The 27,075-nt window shown below is 41.5% G+C and overlaps 2 protein-coding genes and 1 non-coding gene across 4 annotated transcripts in view; all 3 read left to right on the top strand.

The window, feature by feature from the left end:
* Nucleotides 1–520: 520 nt before the first annotated feature.
* On the top strand, nt 521–9,167 carry haus6 (HAUS augmin-like complex, subunit 6). The gene is made up of 16 exons (XM_084924387.1): nt 521–973; nt 1,125–1,220; nt 1,322–1,400; nt 2,149–2,281; nt 2,440–2,584; nt 4,646–4,708; nt 4,784–4,844; nt 5,023–5,196; nt 5,525–5,721; nt 6,101–6,230; nt 6,395–6,497; nt 6,589–6,652; nt 7,012–7,153; nt 7,666–7,764; nt 7,901–8,036; nt 8,138–9,167. Exons 1-16 carry the CDS (start codon nt 831–833, stop codon nt 8,845–8,847), a joined length of 2,475 nt encoding a protein of 824 aa, XP_084780513.1. The 5' UTR covers nt 521–830; the 3' UTR covers nt 8,848–9,167.
* On the top strand, nt 6,710–6,840 carry LOC146391431 (small Cajal body-specific RNA 8). Its single transcript, XR_014799966.1, has one exon.
* A 1,366-nt stretch (nt 9,168–10,533) lies between the features above and the next one.
* The window catches only part of dennd4c (DENN/MADD domain containing 4C), a 37,475-nt gene continuing 20,933 nt past the window's right edge, over nt 10,534–27,075 (top strand). For both annotated transcript variants that reach the window (XM_084924383.1, XM_084924382.1), the window contains exons 1-2: nt 10,534–10,859; nt 24,102–24,412. In XM_084924383.1, the coding sequence (XP_084780509.1) occupies nt 24,114–24,412 (299 nt within the window). In that variant the 5' untranslated portion in view covers nt 10,534–10,859; nt 24,102–24,113. The remainder of the gene's footprint in view (nt 10,860–24,101; nt 24,413–27,075) is intronic.

Raw genomic sequence — 27,075 nt, 5'->3', positions numbered from 1 at the left:
GTGCTGGGTTTGCTGCAAGACCTCATCCTGTTTGAACAAGACAAACAGAACTAAGGGCAGAGTTGGGTGAAGCACTTGTGGATGTTATGATTGCTGGACTTTGACCTGTGTACAATCCTAATAACCCAAGCAACTATGGGTAAAATACGGGATTTCTAGTATACTTAAGCTATAAGCTGCTTTTTAGGTGGAAGACTTAGCTGGTAGTATCACACGTGGTTTTCTAGAAACACCGTCTTCCCAGTGAAATCTAAACCAGTAATAGCTTAGGAAATTTTTAGAGCATAGTACAGCTGCTCTGGCCAAAGTCCAATAAAACTTTGTATCTGCCAGGGCTACGCCTTTATATGTCAAATTTACCTTCGACAAAAACTGCAAAAAATATAGTTACTTATAGTGAAAAATACAATAAGAAGAAGCACGTTACAATAGTGAGTTTTTTTGTTTTTTAAATTTCCAATGGGAATCCCGTGCCTCGCTACCTTCGCTAACCGGAAGTAATTTAAAACATCCGGGTAATCTTTAGAAAAATTGGCGGTTTGCGTCCTTGCGTTACCTTTTCTTGTTTTCCAGTTCTCAGTGGACTATGAAATGTGTGAAATGTGTATTAACAAACGTCAACGTGGATTTAACGTCAGCGGCAGCTCCTATAATGTAGCTGTTTCCTGGCAGTGTTTGTTATTGTGAATGGGCCTTGTTGGCGTAAGTTAGCGAAGAGTAAACTTTGTTGCTAGCAGGGAGGCTAGCGGACTAGCGGTTTTCTGTTTGCCAGTCTGGAGCTTTGAATTCGCCTCCGGACACAATCACTGTGCTTCTTACTCCTCTGAATAATGGCCAATCCGGCACTATTGCAGAAGAAGAATGGACAGTATTTGTGGTTCTCTCTTCTTGGGATGGGATTTCAACCGGACGTTGCAGTGTCGTCAATCGCTGGCAAAACCAATATTAATGCTAAACACATCATTATGGGGCCGTGAGTTTGCTTTTTATGTCTTTATGAATAATACTAGCTACTCCTTACTGTGCGAAATGTCGCTACTTTAACTTCGCCTTGAATGTACGTTGCTATTCACTCTCCCTGGAGCGTAAGAGTTTCCTGCTAAGTTTAGTTTTATGTCCCACAGGAACATGTTTGACAAACCCAACAAAGATGCTTTTTACATAGTGACCCATTTCCTGCTGGAGAAACTCAACCGGACACGGTTTCATGAGGCATATAGGTAAAGCCAATTATAACCAGTCTTGTATGCTCAGATATATACTTCATTGTCTTCGCCAGTATTTGTTTTTAATCTCTTCTCATTTATCCTTGGGTTTTCAGGCACTGCTGGCCTGTTTTAAACCCAAAAGCAGACGCCGAGTTCCGCAAAGTTACCTGCGCTTGGCTGCGAGAAATCATGGTGAGAATCAAAAGAATAAAATAAATTGTACGAAAGTTTAAGACTGAATTAAACAGACAGGGCACTTCTTTAAGATTGGCATTGTGCTACATTTATGTTAATCGTTGCAGACAAATAAGGCGTTTATTCAAGTGCATCTCCTTGAAGCAAAGTACAGTGTTTTATTTCATTCATTCTTCCTGCATGATGGATGGGAATAAAACTCAAAGTAAAGAGCTATGAGATCCCTCTCTTATTCCCCCCTGATTTTAGAGTGTAAGCACAGGTATTTTCACTTGAGAAAAATGACTGTGTGTGTGTGAATAATATATCGTTTGATTAGTATGTTGACCATTTTCTTGAAGCTTTCATTACTCACTATGTTTGCTGGACACCTATTTTTGGCCAAATGGAGTTGCCTTGGTGTTTACAGACTCTGTGTGTGCTGTATGGATACGCAGATGTGCGGGATAGGGTCGCTTTTATTGATGTTGAAGATTCACATTAGCATTGTCAAGTCCACAAACTTCACACTGTGCTGTGCGAGAACAGTTGCAATTGGCACTTGCAGGCACATCATTGGATGCTAATTCCGGAAGCGCTTGATTTGCTTTGTGTTCTATTGACAGAACATGCATTTTCAAAATTCCTAATGGGAATTTCTTGAAAAGCCAAAGTTTTGTTCAAGATTACAATTTGATTAATTTTGTGGGTCGTATAGTAATCTATAATGAAACCATCTGTTTGTTTTTTTTTTGACTATGTGCAGGAAGAAACTGCAAATACTGGATCCAGAGTGGTGGCATCATTGTTTCTCTCGCCTGGAGGCCCCAAGTTTGTCAGCTTGATGCTTCATTTGGCCAAGCATGTCATGCTGCAGGAAATGAAGACCTTTGCTACAGGTAGGTCTTGTGTAGCCTCTCGAATCTACAATCCCTAAAGTTTAAAGTGACAGCATTAAACATGACTTCTGTTCTCCTATTAATCTCATCTGCCATGGACCTGGCTTGCAAAGATGCCAACCAAATGATGACATGATCTTGAACATTATTGTTGTCAGATGGCAGCTGGGTACCTGAGGCGGCGGCAATGCCGGCTTCGACGTCGAACTTGGCAATTAGGAGGTTCAATCTGGTCCGTGCCAGATTTTTGAAAACTGCAGTGGAACAGGATCGTTTTCTCCATGAATACCAGAGACGGGCCCAGTAAGTGCACTTTTGGTTTAAGCAGCTTTACAAAGTTGTAAAATAATTTTTTTGAAATGTCACCAAACTAAGAAGTTTTAGCTTTTTACCAAAAGAAAATAATCAGGACTTGTATATAATTAAGAAAGGGAAAAAAATAATGTGTGGCTTAATTTACTCAAGTCTATGTGTTTGTTTTTCAAATGCCAAAAAATATACATGCTGCCATTTTTATGCCCCAGTGGGTATTGAAGTGAAAGGGATTTCAGATGATAGGTGCGACTTTCATCCGCAACTTTATTTGTATTCACTGAAGCAGATCGAAGTGTTTACTTTGTTACTACAGTGAGTCTTACAGAAATAATGTTTTGTTGAAATTAAATGAAGTTTCTCTGAGTAGGTTTTCAGATGGGACATAAAACATTTGTTTTTGTCCAAAAAGTTATGTCGTGGAAGGCCTAAAATATAACCTTTAACATAATGGTAGAGCAGTAAAATATGACAGAACAAAATGACTAGATCAGGTAATAATTTCTCAGAACAGAGTACAGTTAAAATAGTAACAAGTTAAATGAGTAAAACTTGCAGTGTAATACAATAAAGCACTTACTAAGTAAATGCCTAACAAATAAATTCAGGTATTGTGGTATGAGGTTTCCTTTATCAGGCTTCGTTGAAGCAGAACAGAAGATGTTAGAGAAATACAAGGTATTAAGAAAAATTTAATAAATGTTTACTAAGTATAATGATATAAATGTACAGAAAATAAACGTCCTATCACTTTAAATTAGTATTAAATTGCAAATTGTACTAAACTAGTAAAGTCAAATAAATCTTAGTACTCCGTTTCACTGCTCTATCTAAGGATGTTTTGTCATTTCCTTATTCTACTCACTGCAGTTCTAAAATGCAGCTGACATTTTTTCCCACACTATTTCCCAAACCTATAAGACCTAACGAGCTTGGAAAAAAAAGCAACTGGACTTGTTAAAGTTTCTTTCTTGAAGTTTCATCTTTCACCCAAGAAGCTTCTTCAGCTCTAAGAACAAATGTTGGAGAGTAACAAAGCAAAAAATAAACAAAGTGAGAGGATTGAAACAGGAGTGAAAGAAGCAATCTATCCCCAATGTAAACGACCATCTTTGAACAGAGGTGGTGGCTTACGACACCAATTGTCTGCCATCTATAATCCAGTTTTGAGATCTCTTCTCGGATGCCTTAACGCCCACTCACATCCTGGGTCATTTGATCTCAGTAAATCGCATGATGGGGTGGGGCAAGGTCTCATAATGGGAAACCCGAAACTTTGGCTGATTGTGACCCACACCCGTTTTCACACCTTGGCTCATATGATTAGGCAGATGATCAATACTGGCATCAACGACCCTCTTAGGGACACTCCCCATAGGGTTTAAAAATCTGTGACTCTCTACCAGTTGCTCTTAGAACTGAAGAAGCTTCTGGGATGAGAAGTCTTCAAGAACCTTAAAGAAGTCCAGACGCTTTTCTTTCCAAGCTCCTTAGATTACCATGACCTGTAAGACTGAGAACCTTCACAGACAAACCTGTAAGACACGGCATTTTACTTTTAGTCTTTGTTCATTGTGTTATTTCTACTATTTTACTTGCTTCCTCTATTCTTATGTGGTTATAAATTTATGGCTGATGCTATGTATTTGTTTGTGCTTCCCTTCCCTTCTGTGCAAGTAGACTTAGGTGTGGATTAAACACACAATAATTATCATGTGAACTGTTTGGTAAAACAAAGGTTAATGAGGCTAGTTTGTTGCTGTTTGTAGTCAGCAGCCTCTTTTTCTAGCTGATGTTTTGATTTGTTGTGCAGGTGAAACATATTTTGTAAATGACAGGCTCACTTCCGCCGAGTGTCTCAGTAACCTGTGAATGGAGGCACAGTAGCGGCACTTCAAATGATGTTTCAACTCTGCTTCCTGAGCTCTGATATAGCAATGTATCTGCTGTGACTACAGCTTTGTTATGCTGAAGGTTTGAATGCAGAAATGGAAGTTAGCTTCTGCTACTTTAAACTTGTTTTAAGTCTCTTTTTGTTTCTCTCTTGTGAAGACTTTTGGTGAAGTCTATGAGGGACATCAAAGCAGAAGGTGTCAAGTACGATGAGCTGCTTAAGTATGTATAATTTCTTTCTCAATATGCCAGATTTAATTTAAGACACATTGAAGTAATGGAGCTGTGTCCTTTCAGGCGCTACAGCAATGATTGCACTCAGGAGAAAGGAACTTCTACAGCTGAGAAGCTCAAAAAAGTACGTAATGTTAACTTTTCAAAACGCTGGAGAGTCTTTGTACTATTTATTTAAGGAGCAACTGTGATGTGACAGTCTGTTTTCTAAATGCATTCGTGTTATTTTCAGATGAGTAGAGACTCATGTGCCGAGGTGTCTGTTTTTCTAAGTGCTCACAGATGTTCTCTGTTATCCTAAGGTGCACTCCCTGTGGTCGGCCATTGATGGAATGTTGTCGGCCATCAAAGAGGAGCAAAGTGCTGTGGAGAGTGTCCTGAAAGGAGACGTAGATCAATACACCCTTGATGGGACGGATCAAGTTCTTAAAATTCCCCGCTGTCTGCTGGAGAGAATTGAACAGCTCCCACATCAGGTGAGTGAGAAGAGATGGATGGACTCTGGTTATTGCTTAAATACAACAGGGAAACTTCTTTGAAATCTTGTCTGTGCTTTTTCTTTTTCCCTTAACTAAAACTATACACTGTATTTGTCCCTTATGACTGCGTTTTGAACTTTCTCATGAAAGGTCAGCATGATTAGGCATTTCATGAGCGCACACAAAGCTACTGTCTCGAAACGCTCGAGACAGCAGCTACAGAAGATGTGGAACATCTTTCAGGGCTAATATTGGTAGATTTGTGTTTCATGTATACTTTTATTTATATAATTTTTTTACATTTATGTTTTTATTTTAAATCCAGTTAAGTTCTGGGAATGTGTATGAAGCCAACCAGCTGAACCTCCTCTGTGTGATGGAGCTGATGACCCACGCGGCGCAGCTCTTAAAGGAGGAACGTTGTCGGGTCTCTCACGCCCCTGTGCCCCAGCTCAACCCTCAGCACCTGCAGGAGATGTCTCGCCAGATGGCCCGTACGCTGCAGGACCTCCACCTCATCAGGTACCCATTAAGCTGTACTCGCTTGATAGTGCACACTTCTACATGAGCTGATTTACCCTTTGTTCTTCTTCCTCCTGCTGTTCCCTTTAGGGGTCGTCATCTACCTCCATGTCACCCTATCCCTAGCATCTTCTTCTGTCACACCAACCCTCTGCATGTCCTCCTTCACGACACCAATCTTCCATTTTTCTCCTTCCTGGCAGCTCCATATTCAACCTGATATTTCCACTATTCCTCCTGTTGCACCCGCATTATCTGTAAATCCAAATTTCTGGATGCTTGTCGTTTGGAAAATGCTGCGTTAATAGATTTGTGGTAATAACTGTTAACGTTTTTTCCTTTAATAACTACAAATGTGTCCTTTAATCTCAACTCCCAGGCAGAAGATTTCTAAGGAAAATATCCCTGAAGTCAGGAGTGCCATTCAGGATTTGGAGGCAGAGTGGGACAAGAAGTGGATGGACACTCTGAAGGAAACACCCCTAGTCTCTTTTCTGAATGAAGATCCTGTGAGTGGTTGCTTGATTTTTTGTTTTTTTATTTTTATATATACTTGCATCACACCACACAGGCACTTATTTTAAATTAAGTTATTGTACTGTGAAAAATGACACGAAGACATTCTATTGTTAATGTTGCTTGGAGCTTATGTGCCCGCCCACTTCCTCCTCAGGCTCTTGGCTTCCTCTCACCAATGGCTCCACTGTCTTTTGAGCCGGCGGCTGAAGCGAGTTATAAAAGCAGTGTGTTCTCCCAGTACCCTGCTAAACTTCTTGGTGAGCGGAATCGGATTATAATAAAGTTTTTATGAAGGTGTAAAGTTTAAATTTTGTTTTTAATTAGCATTTATTTGTTTTCCCCCCTCAGAGGAGAAGCACTTGGAGAGAGGATCACAGGATTACGTCAAGATTAATTTTTCCAACCTTAAAAGGTAATATTATCAGGGATATTTGAACTTCATGACAGCATTATTCCTTTTGCTTTCTGCTGGGAGGCAGATACCTGGGCAGTCCTGAGCAGTGCTCTGCCTGTCACTAGTCCTCCCTAGAGCATCCCTGCTCTCTGATGACCGCGGCGAATTGAGAGAAATCGCCACGGACAGATACGGAGCAGACACTTTATTTCTGTAGAAATATGATGATAGAACAGCATGACGTGAATGAGCTTAACCTTGTTAACCTGGAGCATGTTGTGAAGTACCTACCTATACCACAAATTGATTACTTTTATATATAAAGATGTGATGCGCAAATGTGTTTGGAATAATTAAGCACTTTCTTATCTAAACAGCACTTTCCCAGTGACAGTCGAGAGGCCCGAAAGTCCTGTTGTCAAGACTGAAATGACACGAGCGAATACCTCTCTGGACTGGCTTTTTGACACGCCCCCATCTCCTCCTCCTCAAAGAGCTGCACCGCGATCATCACCTCAGGCAAGTGTCATGTTTCACATTTTCTCTGTTTTAAAAGTTAGTTTTATATTTACTGAATTCTGTTCTTGGTGGCACGGTGGTTAGCATTGTTGCCGCACAGCAAGGAGGTCCTGAGTTCAATTCCACCATCAGGCTGGGGTCTTTCTGTGTGGAGTTTGCATGTTCTCCCCGTGTTTGCGTGGGTTCCCTCCGGGTACTCCGGCTTCCTCCCACTGTCCAAAGACATGCAGCTTGTGGGGATAGGTTAATTGGATAATTCAAATTGCCACTAGGTGTGCATGTGAGTGTGAATGGTTGTCTGTCCCTGTGTGTTGGCCCTGCGACAGACTGGCAACCTGTCCAGGGTGTACCCTGCCTCTCGCCCTATGACAGCTGGGATAGGCTCCAGCGCCCCCCGCGACCCTGAAAAAGGATAAGCGGAAGTGGATGGATGGATGTTCTTGAAACAATAGTATACTTGTTCCACTAATGTTTAAATAAATGAATAAATAAAATCAATGTTTGTGCATCAGGTGAGTGTGAGGAAGATGACCCATACTGATTGGAAGGTGACTCCCTTGAGGACAAAGACTCAGATGTTAAACATGGAATATGACAACCTTGCTGATCAGGTATTTTAAAGATTCTCAACTAAACTACTGAAATCTGTAGTAAATGCTGTATAACTGAGAATTTCATGAGGGTTCATACGTCTAAAAAGGGGCATAACGATTGTTGAAAACAAGATTTGTGTGCACGTGTTGTTAGTTTGCAGATGCTGTAACTACAGCCACTCCTTCAGAGGGCAGGGTTAAAGGTTTGGAGCTGGAGGCTCTTCTCAGCAGTCTTCAAAGAGATCCTTTCTCTGCTCGTAAGCAGCTGCCACGTACCCCTGAAAGCTTGAGTAAGTGATAAAATATAGGACCTGACATTCAAAAGCTTCCCTTAATGTGTTCCTTTACCTAATAAAATGGATTTTCTCCTCCTGGCTATTTCTTCCCAAAGTTATGGATGTCAAAAGCTCCTGGCGTAAGGCAGTCGAGGAAGACAAAGTGAAGAAAAATCAGCCTCCTGCTGAGTTTAATGACAGCATAATAGAGCAACTCACCCCGGTCAGTGAGCACCACGATGGGTCGCCAAGCTCAGAGTCCCCAAGTTCTGACACGACCACCCAGACTGTCCCATCGGCTGTCAGGAGCCACAGCAGCCCTCCGGTCTGCCAGCAGGGGGCCTTCCACAAGTCCATTCTTGCATGGGACACCTTCATCACAGAGGCCCACGACAGCCCAGGCGGCACAGGCAGCAGTGTGGTCCACTTCAGCCTCGACCAAGAAACTCTGCCAGAAATTCCAGGGTGCGACAGTCTGCTCAGCCTCGATGACGAAGAGATGAAAAGCGAAGACGACGAGGAGCAACTGATTCCCTTACTGAAGCTCGAAGTGAAGCAGCCACCGTTAAACTGCCATCAGCATCAAGCAAGAAATGACGGCTTCATGATGGAGGGCACGAGGACGCCCGAGTGCCTTCTGTCAGATTACACGGTTTCTGGTTTGGACAGAGACTGGTCGGAGGAGCCAGCATCATCAAAGGAAGCCACAGATAAGATTTTTTCACTCGATCTAGATGCACTGAAGACCCCATCACCTCTAAAGAAGCAGGAGTACAGGCTTCCCGAGCTGATCACATTCTCCCCAATAGATGACATGAAGTGTTAGCTACAGTCCGAGTGTCCAGTCTTCAGCCTCCTAATTGTGTTTTGTTTTTTTAAGTAAAAAATATGAGCATGTATATATTTTTTTGTTTGTGTGTTTTGTTTGTTTGTTGTGTCTGTAAATCGAGATTTTTGACTAGAGTGTATTATGCCTCCCAGTAATTTACACTGCACCACTGGCTCAGTTTTTAACATGATGGAAATAAAGAATTCTCTCGAAGTGTTACTTCTCCAATAATCACTCGAAGAATTCCTTGTTTTAGTGATGTTTAGGTTTTTCCTGTTAATTGTGGTGCATGGAAGGTATAAAATGAATTGATATGATGCTACTAGTGTTTTGTTTTTCTTCGTTTTTGTTTTGGCTTTTTTTTTAATAGGTGTGACTTGCAGCAATTTAAGATAGGGGGCGTCAAACATGGCCCCAAATTAAACGTGAAGCAAAGGACTGGTAAAACCAAGAAAAGGGAAGTCAGAGTGTTACTCCTTCACAATAAAAAGTTCAGCGTATGGGCACAAACATTTGACTTGAGTGGTGCTGTGTAATACACATGAAATCCTGAATGAAACGAATTTGCCTTCATTTCCCACTAAGTTTTTTTCTCCCCTTCTATAAAGTGGGGAAGTCTATATAGAAATATGGGCATTTAGTCCCCTCCCATCCAGATGTGCTGTTTGCAGTGTGAAGCTTAAGACTGGTAACTGGATCGAAATTACTAGAGGAATGAAATTTTTTCTTTTTCCCCCAGATGGATTTGTTTAATTTAATGAAATGAAAACAATTTAGAGACAAACTATAATCTGGGATTTAAAAAATTCTTTAAAAAGATATAGGTGGGTCATTACTCAAAGACTTGTTTTGCACCGAAGGGACAAGTGAGGTGAAACCATACAAACACCTAGATCCTCCCATTTGTATATATTGATTTACATATTAGTGTTGCATGACAATATATTTCGGCTGCATCTAGAATTTTATAGAAGTGAAGCTGGTTGAACTATATAGCTGGAATTTCAGACTCACTTTATATTGTGGGCCTACTTTGATCTTAAGTGGATCTTAAACTGCCCTTTCAGTCAGTGTAAAGACATTTACCTAAACATTTGATCCCTGAGATGTCATAATGTTATAAAAGAAATCCAGTAACAGTACATCTCAGTTTCTTTACATGATAAATGCGTAAAATTTAACTGCCCAGACAGTCATGTATTTATAAAAACAATGTTTTTGTTAATTTACAGGTTTAACAAACGGGTTGTTTTTAATATGGACCTATCATAATAAAAAACAGAAATTTCTGTTGTAGCTAGTAGAAAAACAGGAGCTTTTCTGTTATTCAATTGTTGATCTATTACATAACTACGTTAATGCGATATCAGTGGCAAATAAGGTGGAGTCTTTATCGATAAGAAAAGCTGCAAAACCCACGATAATGCAGCTAGCAGTTCAAAATCTATCACATTTTCCAAAGTCTTCCAGGGGGCCGGTTGGAGTCTTTGCCCTCCACCTTATGCCCCCCCCCCCCAATTGACAGAATATTAACTTATATAAAATACACACATGCAGCGTGAATTGCATCAAAAAGTTGAAAATCATTTCAAAGTCTTTTATTTTGAAAGGAGTCACCAGAAGCGGCTCCTTGTTCGCGAGCGCGCTTGCTCGCGCTGTCAGTTGCAGCGGTGGTTTGTTGCGTTTCCTTTTCTCTGGGCGGTTCCAGTCTGAAAGAGAGAGAGAGAGAGAGGTTCAGAGGAAAGCTCTAACTCTATCAGCCCAGACACAAACATGGCGCCTGCCTCCGCCGACAACTTCAGATGAAAGTGTGGCGAAGAAGTAACTAGCAAAGTACAAAGGAGTATTTCCGAGTGGCGTTTTCACCCTTCTTTTTAACTTGCCGTCCTGGTTTGACCAGTTTTTTTGTTTTTGCTTTGCACAAATAAGTCTGCGGGGTACTTCGAGGAGGTAAAACAAGCAAGTTGCCTACATGTCAACATTGTCTCTCACTGCGGTGTAAACAGCTGGTAAGTACTCGTGTTTTGTTCCGTGGAGATAACCGTTAGGGATCGCAGCATGTTGTGGAAATGAGAGGGAGTGGATGAAGTGCATTAGGCTAACTTTCGCTGTGTGTGAGTGCGCTCAGCCGCTGTAAATGCATTTTCCTGGTGTTGCGCTGCTGCACTTTCAGCGTGTTATCCAACCACGGAAAGAGAGAGAGAGAGCCACGTATGAGCGCTCGGGGTGATCATGGGAGGAAATTTCTTTTGTTATACCCACGACGAGGTGTATTTCCTGCATCAAAGTTGACCTACTTAAGGTTGGGATGCAACAGTTGGGAACATAACACCCCTCTCCTCCGCCGCCTCCTCTTGCTGCTCCTGCTCGCCTCTCCTCCCCGGGCCCTCCCTGTCGCCAGATAATCAGACTCAGCTCTGCTGGAGTCTGTCTACCCTTGCAGGTGTCTGCTCCCAGAAACAAACCCAACTTCCTGCGTGGGATCAAAATGTGTGTTGGGGTTTAAAGATCAATTTTAGCAGGACCTTCTTGTCATGCAGTCAGCGTGTAGAGGATCAACTGGTCTGACTTTTTTGTGAGTTTGCTTTTCATCCATTTCCTAGCCGTGTATGATGTGGCACTATGCAGCGCCAAGGTGCTCACATATCTATGCCTCAGCACTTGACTGCTTGCCAGTCAGCAGCAGTCTAACCCCTGAGGTTAGCAGAGTGCTCCCTCTGCTCTGTGCTCCCATCACAGCTGTGGTGAATCATGACTGGCATGTGATATTTCTGCTCTGATGGTACAAGTTCCAGCAGAGCTAAGCTTGGCACTTCCTCTTCTGTTGTGCTCAAAGTATTCATAATTTCAATTAGGTGTTTTACCAACTGAGCTGGCTGCAGGAATGCTGTGTAATGACAGGATAATCGAGGCACGCGGAGTGTGAAAAACATGGAAATTGCTCTGGCAGAATCCACTGAGTCGTTGCCACGTGGAAACAAAGCAGAAAAAAACCTCTTCCTTGACCTTGGCTTGCCCTGACAGGCGCTGGGAAAGAGGAGTGGAGTAAACGTTTCCTCCCACTATAACCTCTACAATGCTGCAGGTATAAAGTGGGTCATGGCTGCGCGGTGGCTTTGTGTACATTGAACTTGCACTTTGTGGCCTTCCAAAGGCTCTGTCAGGTGACTGGGGGAAGGAGGTGGATTGGCTCAAAGGAGCAGCAGCAACAGGCAGTATTTATTCAGTGGGAGAGTGAGAGTGATATGTTGAGATACGTTAGAGCGTACCTGTGTGATCTGCTTCATTCTTTCATTCACAGTTGTGTTCACTCTACCTCACCCGGCAAATAGCACGGTGGAGCTACCTTTTTTCCCCCCCTTCAGCCTCCACTTGAGTTGACACTTTCAGGTTGATTTATCACCCACACTTTCACTGTCAGTTTTCTCAGAGTTTGAAGAGCTTATTGGAAAATTATTAATAATTTTCCAGGAGTCCCAACATCAACTGACACTTTCATGTCAATGAATGATTCGTTCTATAAATTAAAGTTCAACTTGTTTGAGTCACATTGTTTTGACAGTGTTAACCACCCCTGCTTGCTTTAACTCCTTCCATCAAATTATACCACCCAGCATGGCATGCTCACTTTTTGAAGACAGACTAACGACTTAGAACACTAGTTGTTTTGTTTTTTTGGGTTTTTTTTTAAAAAATAAACTCAGTTAGCTACCATTTTCTTTTTAGTTTTCCTGTTATAGCAATACATAAATATGAAAAACAAAAAGTAGGCAGAATACACTAATATTTCCTGTTAAGTAGTGGGAATCACCAGACCCCCACAATACATTATCACAACATTTCACTCATGATCTGATGATAGCTTGATTTTTAACATTTTGTGATAAGCTTAAAAACACGTAATACAATTTATCATCTTTTATTTCAACTGTAAGTTATGTCCTCAAAGTTGTTGTTGTTGTTGTTTTTCCAATCTGTTTTATCTAAGCAGATAAAGTTATCTCACTTCAGTGATTCTTTTTTGTTGCAAAATGAGATTTTCAAGCACACCAACACTGTCACTAAAACCTACTATTAATGCTGTCATAAGACATAATCAGCCAGCAGTCAAATGGGATCAAGCTTATGTACTATGTTAAGTGTCCAGTTTTCAGTTTAGCCAACTTATTGTAAGTGCACATGGCTAACGTTATGTCAGTAGGGCGGTTTTCGTATAATTATTATTTATATATTTATTTTCAAATATCAATAAAATGCCTATTTTTGGTGTCCCTGTATTGATACAATATCGCTATGCAAAATATCGCGATACCGTCCTGTATCGATGTTTTGTTAAATGTAGTCTGTGAGAATAAATGATCCATGCAAATAAAAAAGCAAGAAAGAATAGACCCGGCTCATCCTTCGGTTCAGCTAATATTGTTCTTGCGAGCCTGACCATCTAGCTTCTTTCGCTGTTTGCCGTTGGTGTGAACTGTTTTGTGGGGTTTGGCTGGCTGGAACTGAAATTTTCCGAGACATGGATTACTCTGTCTCACCTGTGTCTGCTGTCTTTTTCAGCCCTGCTTCTCTGCCTCTTTCACCAGGTGTCTCTAGATCCTGATCAATACAGAATTTTTAAGACCGATGCCAATACTTGATGATTTAAAAATCTGATACATCAGCCGATATTTCATTTTCTGTCAGACGCACAGAACATAAACAGATTTCATTAACAATTGTTGTGTGTCTTTATTTATGAGTCCTTACTAAGATAATGTGACAGTGCTGATTATGAACTGTCTTGTTTTACTGTCGAAACAACTCATGGATTATCAGTTAACTATCTGTCCAACTCAGATTAGATTAGCTAGTTGTTGTGTTGGCGAGTCCCTGGTGGACAAACTACGTAACATCAGCACTCATAACCTGATTAAAGGGTGTTTCTCTCATCTCTTCTGTACTCTTTAAATTTTCATGTATTGGCCGTTACAAATGCTGATACTGATATATCGCCAAATAGCCTAAAATCAGTCGAGCTTTAGTTGTCTGTATCTTCAGCTCATTCGGAGGTTGCAGAGAAACTCTTGTGTGTGTCTTTAATGGCATTTTCGTTTCTGTTTCCTTTCAGTATTCAGCGTTAAGCACATGTGGTCAGCCTTTCAACTATTTAAAATCTTTCAAAGTCAGATTTCGCAGTGTTTGTATAAACCATTCACTGTGTAATATTTGTGCTTGTGTAAAGAAACTTTTCTTCCACGAAGAGCTCAGAGGTTAGTGCCAGCAATGCTGTGATATCTGAATCAAGGACGCTTTTGCAGGCTTACCATTTCATTTACAGTCACACTTTTTTTTTTCTTCTTTTCTCAAGGTGTTTCTACACAATTAGCGGACAGATCGTGGTTTCTTGTCTCTTTGGAGCCAATGTGTACCTGAAGAAGCACTGTGCGTTCTGTTAAGCCATCTGTTTGCACCTCTTAAGTTAAACCAAACTCAACATAGTTGTTTGTAGCCAAAGAGCAGCAGGAAGGCACTTGTAATCCGCTCCTCTTCCTTCTCAGGTAACCTGCTTCCCTCCTCTGACCCTTGTACTCTGCTGTGGTGTGCCAGCATGTCTGTTGTTTTCTTTCAGTAGCTCTCCCTCTGAGTCGGTGTAGACCCAGCTAGTTAGTACGAGCAATGAGTTTGCCTTCTCTCTCGTCTCCTTACAGTGGAAAGAATGCTCTGTGTCCACCGGCTTGTCACGCTTCAGGAGGGAGGCAGTCTTGTGACGTTTCTGCTAAGCCTGCCTTCGCTCCTTGCATCTACCCAAGCGGATTTTAACTGTAAAAAGTCATATTTTTGAGGGAATGTGTGGTCTAAATGCTGCTTTTGACAGGTTTCAGTAAAGTGCCTCGCTTTCTTAAAAAATAAAAAAACAACCCCACCTGCTTCACACAGTGTAATTGGAGACCCACGGTGATCCAGGAAGAAAAGTGGAAAATTTTCTGCTCCGCTCATTAGAATTCATTCCACGTCACTCCTGACTGCCTTTAGCGTTAGCGCTGATGCTATCTCTGAAAGTGTTGGACTGCTTAGAGTTCAAGATTTAGAGTTAACATACAATATGGGTGTTTGTCATAGTGCTGAAACAGCAGGGATTCAGTTCATTTTGTAATATATATGTAAATATGTAATAATCTGTTACAAGTGGGAGACACACCTTGCTTAAAACCTGTAAAATTGTGAAATATAGAGGTGTTTTTTTTTTTAATAACTTATGTTAGAGCTGATGCCCAAAAGCTCAAATTCAAATAGCCTGAAGCAGCAGCAACAACAAGCAGCGTCATCCGTTCTGTCTGTCATCAGTGTGATTTGCCAACCAGATGCCTATTCTGAGAAGCTTGTTGACAACTGCCGTCTGTGCTTAAATGAAATTGAACTTTATGTAGACATTTATGTGTAAAAAAGCAGCTGCCGGGGTTAAACAAACACGGTCCAGAAACAAGAGTTCACGGCAGGTCTTCGGCTTTATTCAAGCACTACAGAGAGAGGGAGGTGTTGTTAGCATATGGATTTGATAATGCCGAGCTATCACACAGACTCCATCTCTCTCACACACACGCTGAACAGCAAATATTGAATGGTAAGAGGCATTTCTTGCAAGTGCACTTGAAGATACCTTTGTCGGAACATTTCTGAAAGACTTTCCTTACTGTCGTAATTACTTGAAGGCTGATGTGGATCACTTCTGTTAAGTCTGGCTTTTAGGTTCATCACAGCGTGCTGTTGAGATTAATGAGCAGAGTGAGGTATTTCTAGACCGCACTTTAACAGCCAACTATGTATGTGCGTGCATACTCCAGCTCACGCCGTATGAATGCAATCATACATCAGCTCTACTGGCTTTCCTTTATCTGCCCTAAAAGCAGCATTCCACGGTTTTTTCCCCCTCCTGTGGTTGTCTCCTCGTAAAGTGGCGGTTTCATCACCTCACTGGCACCTTGTACTCAGTCTGGCCTCAGCCACTGACAGCACACTGTGATGACAGGTGGCAGAGAGGGCCACTTTGCTCTTCAGATCATCCAAAGCCCAGAACTACAGAGTGCCACTTGAAGCAGGCTCTGGTGCTGCAGAGTGTGACACAGCGTGGCTCAGCAGCTGTTTCAGGCAAGCTGTGAGTGGATGTGCATGGCAGGGCTCCTGCTGAAGTAACCGAGACAGACACAGCACTCGCTGTTGTCCAGCATCGCGCACAAACACACACAATCTTGTGCATGCGCGTAATCGCAGACAGGCTCTTTGGTTCCCCCCCTGGGGAACGAGCCTCCAAGCTCTTTTGTGTAAAAGGGATGAGATCATCGTGGGGCATACTATGAGGGGATAGAGTAAGGGGTTCCACCTAAATAGAGAAATCTCTGTTTTTTTTCTGTCCCTTTCTCTGCATTTCTCTAACCAACTTGAGTTTCCCTCTGCCCTCAGGGGTTGTTGAGGTCCCTTTGGCACGTTTGCAAGTGAGTTAAGACCAGTGTCCCCCAAAAACTCCTTTGTAGTGCAGGGAAATCCAGTACTTTAATGAATGGCTTAGAGTACTGTTAGTGAGCTGATTTGAAATGTTGTATTACAAAATATTGATTCCTTTTTTTATTTTACATTTTGGGGTATTCACTGCACCTTGTCTGGTCCCATAATATCTGTATAGGTGCCCTCCCTGTCCCCTCCCTATTGATCACAGTTGCTTGAAAGTTCTGATTATATTACAAACAAGCCCTACTGAGGGATGACAATGCAGTTGTTGTCACTGCAAATCCAACTAAGACAGGAAGCTGTGCTCCAGGAGTACAGTCATGTCGTTGATTTGGCTTTTTCAGGGGTTATTGATTAAAAAAAATGGTGGTTATGAATGCTGAAAAGGCGCAAATTGTCTTTCCATCAAAATAGTTTGCATCCTCCTTTTTTTTTTTAAATATTGAGTGGATATGATGGGATAATCAGTTTATCTAGATCTTTAACTCTCAGTGAGAGTATTGCTATAAATTGATCATTTTTGGTCGGAGGTTTTTTGTCTTTGTCACGGTTCTCTGAGTGAAAACCAGACAAAGAGCGTGTCACACGATCATCAGGCCTCACGAGTAACAGAGGAACAGGTTTTCAAATGGAAAGGGAGGGGCAGGGCACTACCTTTTAGAGGCATGGTCTCAAATTACAACACAAGACTTCAGTGTAGTGAAAATGTAATGGAACAGTTTGTCTGCCAGTTTGACCCTTGAACCATAAGCACTGTAAGATTTTCTTCAGATTAACTGGTATTTTTTTCGCCTCCATCCCTCTCATGTTGCTTGCCATTAAAAGGGCAGACAACCCCGGATGCAGCTTTCACCTCTGTTTACGAATACTTTAAAGCTTTTAGCTCTAATTTCTTGTCAACACCGGTGTTTTATTTGCTCGCCAGACGATAAAGGTAGCAATAAAATTTGCTTTGCTGCTATTGTCTTTCATGTATGTCTAAAACTAAAACTAGGCTTTTTTCAGAAGTCTCCGAGTCTGCCTTTACAGAGAGCATGGTAGCTAAGCTGAATGTACCCTTGAAAGATCAATTTCCTCAGCCAGAGTAACACTAGTCGCAGCTCAGGGTCGTGCAGCCTGGTATTGTTGGGCCTCGGTTGCTATGGCAGCGGCATGTATTATAAGCTGTCGAGAAGAGATATTTGTATGGTTGTGGGGCGTGTGGTGAATGCACGTGGGACTCTCTAGGGCTTCATGCTTTAAAGTAGTGTGCCCGCCACTGTGGGCGCACCTGATGACATCAGGGGATGTTTGGCCCTGCGAGAAAAGAAGATAAGCAATGTCAGTGCCGTTGGTGGATGTGACCTGATTGTGCTCCACGGTGACAGATATCAGTAGCTGTATGAGCTATTCAGTGGCTAACCTACCCTCTTTGGTGTACACAATCAATGTAGTATAAACACAGATTAATCCCAGTTCTAATAGCATCCTGGTAACAGCAAATAACGTGTTCCTTCAATGACCCATTTTCTGAAAACAGGAAATGATATGCGGTGGTTTCTCTGTGGTGGATGTCATTGATCATGGCTCAAAATGACAACAAGTATTTACGTCAACCTGCATTAACTTCTGTTAACTTATTAGAAATAATATTAACGCAGCACAACAGTGAAACCTAGGTAATATGATAACCGCAGTTCAGTTTTATTTACATAGTGCCAAATCACGGCAGCAGGTGCCTCAAGGTGCTTTAAGAGAAAGAGCCTACAATAATACAAATATGACCTGAACAGGAAGGACTCTCTAGAAGGGTTTAAGGAAGGGCGGACAAAAAACAAAGAGTGGAAGAGAGCCAGAAATGAATAATAACTAATGATTAAATGCAGAGGGGTGTGTAAATACATAGAGAGTGAAGAAGAAACACTCAGTGCATCATGGGAAGCCTCATGCAGCCTAGGCTTATTGTAGTGTAACTAAGGGAGAGTTCAGGGTCACCTGATGCAGTCACAACTTTATGCTTTATCAAAAAGGAAAGTTTTAAGCCCAGTCTTGAAAGTAGAGAGGGTGTCTGCCTCCTGGATCCAAACTGGGTGCTGGTTCCAGAGTAGAGGGGTGCTCTTTTGGGATGATATGTTACTATAAGTTCTTTAAGATAAGATTAGGCCTGATTATTCCTGATTAAGGATGTTAGATTTTACAGGGAGCCAATGAAGAGAAGCCAATTTGGTCGAAACATGCTCTCCCTTTCTAGTCCCTGTCAGTGCTCTCGCTGCAGCATTTGTTTAATTCGGTACTGAATTTATTGTTCTTTGAAAAAAAAAAGGGGGTTAATTGCATGAAAGCAAAATGTCATACCAAGTGTCATGAATGGCACGCCAGCCTCGATGTTGTATTTTAGCATTTTTTGTGAAGTGCTTCACTGGTTTAGTGAACATTCACAGGGAAGCAAAACCCCTAAGTGGTAATCTATGCCAATTATCTTAGGAAGCTGTATGACTCACAGCCTTGATATTTTTCATGCCAGCACGACTGTTTTACAGGAGATGGCATGCAGAGGATAAACTGTGCATGATATCCAGCAAAGCTGACTCTTACAAGTCAAGAAAAGGAACCTAAAGTCCTTTCCTGCTGATTACTTTCTTATAAATACAAGAAAACGAGGCACTGTTGAGTAGTTGCTGTTACATGACTGGTCCACAGCCTGAACTACTGTAACAATGAAGGCAGTCGATGAAAATTACATTTCATTTGCCTCGCTGTATCTCATTAGGGATATATTCAGGTAGTCAAACCTACCCAACTCCCTCCTTGTATTTTCCAGCTGTAATCAATATTTTTATCTTATGGCTCAAATGACCATAACATAAAAGGTGTTGCTCAAAGTAACTGCAGTTCCCTTCAGCATAAGTACACGAGGTCTTACACTGTGTCTAAACTGGGAGCTTTGAACTTTGCTTTTATTTCATTTTCACCGCTCACTCTTTTGGCCACTGCCACTCTTTGTTGCTTTCTTGCTGGTATAGCCCCTTTAATGGGAAATAAATGTGTATGCGTGTGTCCCTCTTGCTCCTACGCCACCACAGCTCAACTAAGTGTTTAGCCTAGCTTGACTCCTCTGGGAGCATTGACGTGTACTCTTATTTGAGCCAAGTTCTAACATAAAAAGAGCTGAAGTGAAACTGAGTATTGAAAACAACGAAAAGTGTCCGTGGAGCTGCTGTCTGTATTTTTGGTGCCGTGAACTCAGTTTTTCCGGTCAACTTGTCAACCAATCAGCATACGACCGACACACTCGAGCAATGTGCAGTTGAGATTTGGAGGCAGCACGTTTCCATTGGTTGAAAACCTCTCTTCGTAGGCAAATACGCACTTGCAGCGCCATAAATTAAGTATAATGGCTTTTTCATGGTTTTATGGTTTTTTGAGGTTTCATATTTGTCTGCTGTCACCAGGGAGCCGTTGCTGGTCTATCAGTCAGCCAGAGAAAAGAGCCAAGTTACAAGATACAAAGAGCTGAAATGACTCTGACTGTTCTTCATGTCTGTGCTTTTCATGCTGTCTTTGATGTTTTTCACGCTTCTGCAGTTTGTTAACTCCACAGTCACTTCCTTTATTGTTTCAGCCAATCAGCGTTTGACCTGCATACGAGTATCTTCCACATTAAGCTGTGGTCTGTTGTGGTTTGTGTAGCATATACCCATGGAAACAGATACAAATGTGGTACTATAAAGCCACCATAACGTGTGGTGACAGAGAAATTTTGGGAGAAAGTAGTGTGAACTTAAATTAGGTGAATAATTTTTATACTTTTATTTTTTCCTTTTTATGTATTTTTACACCTTTTTGCTTAATGATATTAGGAAACATTGGCACTGTACTGTCTGCACCTCACAATTACTGCCTTTGTCCTCTCCACCACTGCCACCACCACCATTATCACTATCACCACTACTATCTTGACTTTGTTTTTAGTATTTTTTCAATTAAGTATTTACACAAATGTTTCTTTCAGTGTGGTTAAAATATTCTAGCAGACCACCTAAGAATGTATGTTTTTGCGAGTGTTTGTCCCGTCTTCCTCCCCTCACCCCCAACTGCTCGTGACAGATGGCTCTTCCTCCTGAGCGTACTTCTGCTGGAGGTTTCTTCCTGTTAAAAGGGAGTTTTTCTTTCCCACTGTCGCCAAAGCACTTGCTCTTGTTGGGGTTTTCTCTGTTTTCTTTGTATTAATGTAGGGTCTTTGTTTTGGAAGTAAGTTGGCATTAGCTGATAAATTGAAACTCATTTGTTTTCTGGCTCCACAATATCAGACTCCAAACTCCTAAGATGTATTTTATAAACGAATATGTGCAACGGTGACTATATCCATCTTTTACATACAGTCTATGGGTTTAGCATATTGTAATTGTAAATTAAAATAAACGTTAAATTTCAGTTACTGGCTTAGAAGCTAATGGTCAGTTCATGTTTGTGGACTAAACATTTGAAACAACTGCTCATTTGTAACAGACTCCCTGGACCATTTTCCATGTCGAGTGTTTTGGCTGTAAAGAGGCACTTATTTACCCACAAACACAGAAAGCCCATCCAGTCAATGTTTAAACCACCAGAGAACATTTATTGGCCACTTTGGTGAGAGCACATTTAACAGTGTGGTTTGTTGCTGTGCAAATATGGAGAAAACAGCATTTTGCTTTTAAACAGGTTTTTGACAAGTGAGTGGAGCAAGTGTGCAGTAAATCTTTTCAGAGCAATAAGCCTTAAGTCTATCTCTGCAATGATGTTGTCACATAATAGTAGTGATATGTAGACACAAAAATAAACAAGTATCGGGGACATGACTAAACGTAGAGCAAATAAACACACGGCCATGAGTACAGAGATAAATAGATGTTATTGACTGAAGTGAGTAAACCCGGTCAGGTAGATCTCGATAGATCGCGGATCCCTCCTGCCTCTTACCTCCTGTCCCCATTAATGCACTTTTTATTGTGTTTTCTGTTGGTGGTAAAAGTAGAAATTATTCCGCCTCCTTGTACACACGACATTAACCTTTATTGGTTTCGCTGCTTAAATGGCTGTGTTGACGCATTGCACTCGGCTCTTTTTACTGGAGCGTTTTCCCAGCATTGTAATGAAAAGGAGGCCATATCCTGGGCAGATGTCCAGTTTTAACTGTTGAAAGTTACCTGGACCGTAGAGCTGGCAGTCTTCTCAAAACAAATCAATTTTGGAACATTCTCATAGGCAGCAAGCCAAGTTTGAGCCCAGAAAGTGGCACTGCATGAATTCTTCATTTTAATGAGTCATGTCCTGTATGACAATAATGAAACATAACTTGAAATGTCTGTGACACAGATTATACCGTGGTTGTCCCAGAATGTATGCTGTCAGTGGTTGAGAATCTAGAAAGGATTTGAAACTGTGTGGAAAGTGTGTTTGGTGTGTTTGCCTCACTGTAGCTGAATATTTCCTCCCAGGTAGGCCGATCTACCACACCTTGAACTGCAGCCTCCTGCACACAAACGTAGCCTCACGTGTATTCTTTTTGATTTTTACCTCTCCCAACTTTCAGAATGCCTGCATTGTTGCTTCATGATAATACTGTGGCATTATTGCAGTGCGTTATCATGTCGACCGGTAAAAATAGAAACAAGAAGACTACAAAGAACTGCATTAAGCTGTGTCATAAAGTTCAGGGCTGTCTGTGGCTGTACAAAGTGGCTTCTTTTTCTGTCCTGCTGCAGATGCTGACTCACCAGTGGAAAAACTGAACTTCCTGAGTTGGTCCTAAAAGCTCTTTGAAGAGGGCATAGACGTGCTTGCCTTAAGACTATAATGTGGAACCTATTCCCTTTTTAAACACCCCAAAATGACTGGTTTTATATATTTCTTCACTTGCCTACTTACATTATGCTTCCAAAAATGTAAAGACCAGGAGAAATCCATAATTATATTTAATGTACCGCTCTGTTTTATCTGTAGTTTCCTGCCGAGTATAACATTATGACAATGATCAACATGCTAGTAAAGAGAACAGTGGCAGGCTGCCCCACTATTGATTTTAACTCATAATGTTGTCTGTGGTGGCTTTATGGGTGGTCGTTGGCTTATATGATCTTCAGGAATTACTCAAACTAACGTCATTTGTGGCTCGCTCATTACAATGAAATAGCAATAAATGACTGAGTTACTTCAGATAGATCATCACTGGCAGTGGTGAAGACATCCCATGATCCCATGCTACTTAATTATGGCTTCAAGCTGCATCTTCAATAAGTGTTTTGATTGTGAAAACCCTTGAGGGAGAAATGATAAAAAGTAACTAAGTCACTTTCTCCTTGTTCGCTCTGTTTCTTAACTGTTTAAGTGGCAGATTTGAGATGCATATTTACCTCACTATCTACTGAGGGACCACCTGTTATAAACTGAACATTTGTGGTGATATTGAGCTTTAAGGAAACAAACTCTTTAGTTTTAGCCGCAGAACCATCCTGCGGATGAACCATCGCTCTCTGCATTTTTACCATACAGCAGTGTGTGACTGTGTTGCGTCTTGGTCTGTAACTGATTACTGAGTCCCTGACAGTGAACTTTATACTTGGCATTGTGACTCAAAGGTTTACTGGGAAAGCATAAACCTCTATTAGAAGTTCTCCTCGAAAACATGCAATACATGATGCCTAAAGGCGCATTATGCCAGTGCCAGCCCAGTTTGAGACCATATTTCAGCAGTTTTGTAGACTTGGATGTCTGCTTGATTTACACTCTCAGTGGCATTTCTGAGCATTCCTCCAGCCTCGGCCGCTCTGCCTTGGCTCGTCGCAGCCACCAGAGCTTTAACTCTCTCGACTTGTTTGGAGCAGTGCGGTGATATACAGTGACAAGGGTGTTTGGGAATGCCAGCAGATCCAGTCCCCCCGTTAAATCTTGCGTTTCCCTAGTGTGTGTGCGCTCCGGTGGGGTGCGACAGTCTTAAAGGATCCTTTCATTGCATTGACCACAGTATTTATTTTCTGGGGAATGCATGTGAAACCCATCCTACTGTCTCAAAGTCAAATGTTCTTCTGGCTAAGATGTACTTTCTGCTGCAGTTATAGTTGCAGACCTGCAAATCTTTGATGTCCACATTAAGGATGTCATTTTACCTTGTGTGCCACATGCAGCCCACTTTGATCTTCAATCTGCCCTTTCTGTCAGTTTAAAGAAGTTTAACTACAGATTTAATCTCTGACATGTCTTTAATGTAAGATAACGAAGTGCAGTTTCAACAACACATCTCGCTTTTTCTAGGAAAATAAATAAATATGTTAGCATACCTCTTTGGGATAAATTGTAATAATTGTATGTGTAAAATTGTGAAAATGCTCTGTTAGCTCATTGCACAGACCTCCTGTAATTGTAAAACAGATTTTTTTTTTGCAAGCTGACAGAATATGTCCCGTTTTACTTTGAACCTAAAATCATAAATCATACATTTCTACAGTAGATGGTGAAAAAAAACAGGAAATTTTCTGTCATTTATTTGTTTATCTGGTGCTTCGTTGCATAAATGGAGGTCTGTACCACTAGTTAAAAATCCAAAATATATGCCCTCCTTCACATTTTCCAGAGCCACCCAGTTGGATTGGATTAGAGTCTTTTGCAGGCTAATTCTGTTTGACACCCATGTCCTATGTGCTTTGTAAGAACATTTAAATACAGTATAGAATAGAAGGCTACAAGAAGCTTTGCTGTATATGAGGTTGAAATCAAAAATGTTAATTTTTTATGTTCTTTCTTCTCAGGTACATCCAGCCATGATTGAGGACAAGGGTCACCGTGTGACCGACTACTTTGTGGTGGCCGGGCTGACCGACAAGTCCACGCCCCTGGAGCAGGACCTGTCGGAGACTAAATCCACCGGGCCCAAAGCGCCCATCACTGAGTTGGCCGTCATTAACAAGTCAGCAGGGGAAACGGTGCCTGAAGGTTTCACTTGTATCGAGAGCACCTACAGCGGCCAGCCAGCCAACCTTAATCATGGCAGTCTCAAGAGCCCTGAGCTCTTCCTCTGCTACAAGAGAGGACGGGGTAAACCTCCGCTGATTGACATCGGGTGAGTCAGCCATTTATTTACAGTATGCTGGTGTTTGTAATCACAAATGCTCATTTGCCTGCAGGAGGAGGAGACCATTATAAGTGGGGTTATTTAGCAATTTTAGAACTAGGTTTTACTGATGAATAGCACAAGAGAAAAAAAACCTACATCATTTTAAACTCATGTGTTTAAAATGATGTAATCAGTACACAAGTTCTCCTGTAAGCTGTAAATTCAGACAGATGAAATATGTATGGTTCATCCAGCCAAGTATATAAAAATGAGGAATGAGATTTTTTTTTTTTATCCACTTTGTTGTGAATCTTTAGGTTCATCCTACCGCTCTGATTTCTTGCTGTGTTATTGTGATTAAGGCAGGTTAGAGAAGTGAGCTTGTGTGGAAGAGAAACAAGTTGATCAATTACACCTGCTACAAATTGCTGTAATTGCTGTGCAGATTGCTAGCTGGCATGATGGCAGTTGATCATACGCAGAAAGCAGCCCTGTGGTGAAAAATCTGATCAATCAGCTAAGTGGATCGTTAGTGTGCCGGTGCTGTCACGTCATCATTCAGAATTTCACATGAAAAAACCTTTTCAGCAGCGTCATTTGATGACTGTTACGGTCAAAAACCCCTTTTTTGTTTTTTTGGGGGGGGGGTTCCCCCTGCCAATCAAAACCTGGCACTGTTAGGTTTGTCAGTTTGTTTTTTATACCTGACAAAACATTACTGCAGACATTCAGGAAGTAGGCGAGTTAGCTGTTTATTCACTCTCCCCTATTTTGTGACAAAGTTCCCCCTCTCCGCCACGCCTCTTGGCTTGTATCTGACGATAGAAATTTCCCTGCTTCCTACTATTATGTTTTAAAAGGGAACTCCAATATATTTCACTTCACGCAGCGAGGTATGCCCTAAGCCTTACTAGCCTCACAGGAAGCCGAACTTTTAATCTACATCTCATCAGCAGCAGCACTTTATCCTGTTACCTGAGTGAAGGAGCAGTATCTCATGCAGTGATGCATCTTTCAAAACAGTGATGCAACCTCTCGAGGCAGTCACGTTCTTCACACACCTGAGCTTTGTCTAAAGCCTGTTTTTTTTCTCCTGCTAACAAACTGGAGATTCCAGTTACAACTGCCAGCATTCTCCTGCTCCCTCTCTGGAAGATTCCCCTCCTGTCTGCAAAATCAAGACTGGATTAAATAAAAAACGTCGATCTGGTGCCTCAGACTTTATTCCCATTCTGTAAGGAATCTGGTTTATTTCACATGCTACTAATGTGATTTCCTCCTCCTAGGTATCACTTTATAGCCGTGACTCCCTGCACACACAGAAGATTGTATGCAAAGTCACATTTCCTCCATGAGATTGTGCAATCCCCCTCAGCATGCAAATAGAAAAACAAATCGAAGTAAACTTGTAAAGCTGCTTTGTACTTTGTCATCATCAGTTGAGACACTTATGCCTCTGATGAGGCTGAATAACAGCGTGGTCTTCTTGCAGGTTACTGTTAACAAATATTTAGACTCTTAATGTAAAATTTGTGAATTTTATACAAAAGCTGTTTGAGAAGATGCTTGTTTTTACTCCACCTTCCGCTTGTCCAGTGAAAGAATAAATGTAAATCTAGTGAAGCGTAAATCATTTATTGCTCCTTCTGTTGTCCAACATTCCCAGCCCGGGGCTCCAGAGCATGACTGCTTACCGTGCCCATTAAGACCCTGTTTTTGTTGCCTAAATGAGAATTTTGCTGGCAACTATCCTCCCGGCCTCTTTAGATTTGTCCTGCACTCTTTTCAGAATAAATGGAGTGTTTCAGGACTATTATATCTGCAACGGCTGGCTCTACCCATGGATCAAAAAGTGTGTTTTTAGTCCTAGTTTGTAGAGGGTAGGAGTCAAAGTTTTTGGCCTCCCACATGGCATTGTCCAGATGGAAAGGGAGGACATGGAGCATGCTGCTACAGAAGCCCTGCAGTCATGCAAAAAATAAAAAAAATCCAACACAGTGGGGCACTGATGGCTTTCCAGACTGCAGCTCTTGGCTGTGTGAAATTCAATGTGGGAGCGAGCAGAGACAGGTAGCGCACAGAACGTTTTAGCTGTAACATCTAAAGGGTTTAATCTGTTGTGAGCTGGATACGAAAACCACTTTACTGTCTGGGATGTGAATGAGTCAGCTACTAAGTCTGAATCACATCACTCACTGAAGACAGACTCACCGAGGCTTTAAAGAGAAACCAGAGCTTTCAGAATAAAGTAAGCAGTGCTGACCACACACTGATCCTCTCTGTAAAACAGGAGAACCAGAGATTATTCTTACCACAGAGCCACAGTTTAACCCCTTTATTTAGTGTCTCGCTGGCATACACTTTATTTCCCATGGGAAGGATGCTTTCATATAGTAGCAGTGCGGTGCTTATGCTTTGTCAGATTTGTGCGCCTGAAGAAATTGTAGTTTCTTGCATTTTAACTACGTAATTGCACTGAAGCAAAGCAGCGTGGAGTTTACAGAAATCAGTCCTTCTGTGTTTTTCTGTAAGCATAATGTTTCTGACAGCTTACGAGACTCAAAGCTACAGTTACTAGTAATAAAACCCTTAGATCAGATAACTCCGCCTGCAGTTCCTGCTCATTTTAGCACCTTTCTGATTGTTATTTGGGGTTTACAGCTTGCACG

The sequence above is a fragment of the Perissodus microlepis genome, chromosome 3, assembly GCF_051167445.1.
Source record: "Perissodus microlepis isolate ML-2025 ecotype Zambia chromosome 3, ASM5116744v1, whole genome shotgun sequence".
NCBI classification, from domain to species: Eukaryota; Metazoa; Chordata; class Actinopteri; order Cichliformes; family Cichlidae; genus Perissodus; species Perissodus microlepis.
This window is presented reverse-complemented; position numbering and strand designations above follow the sequence as displayed.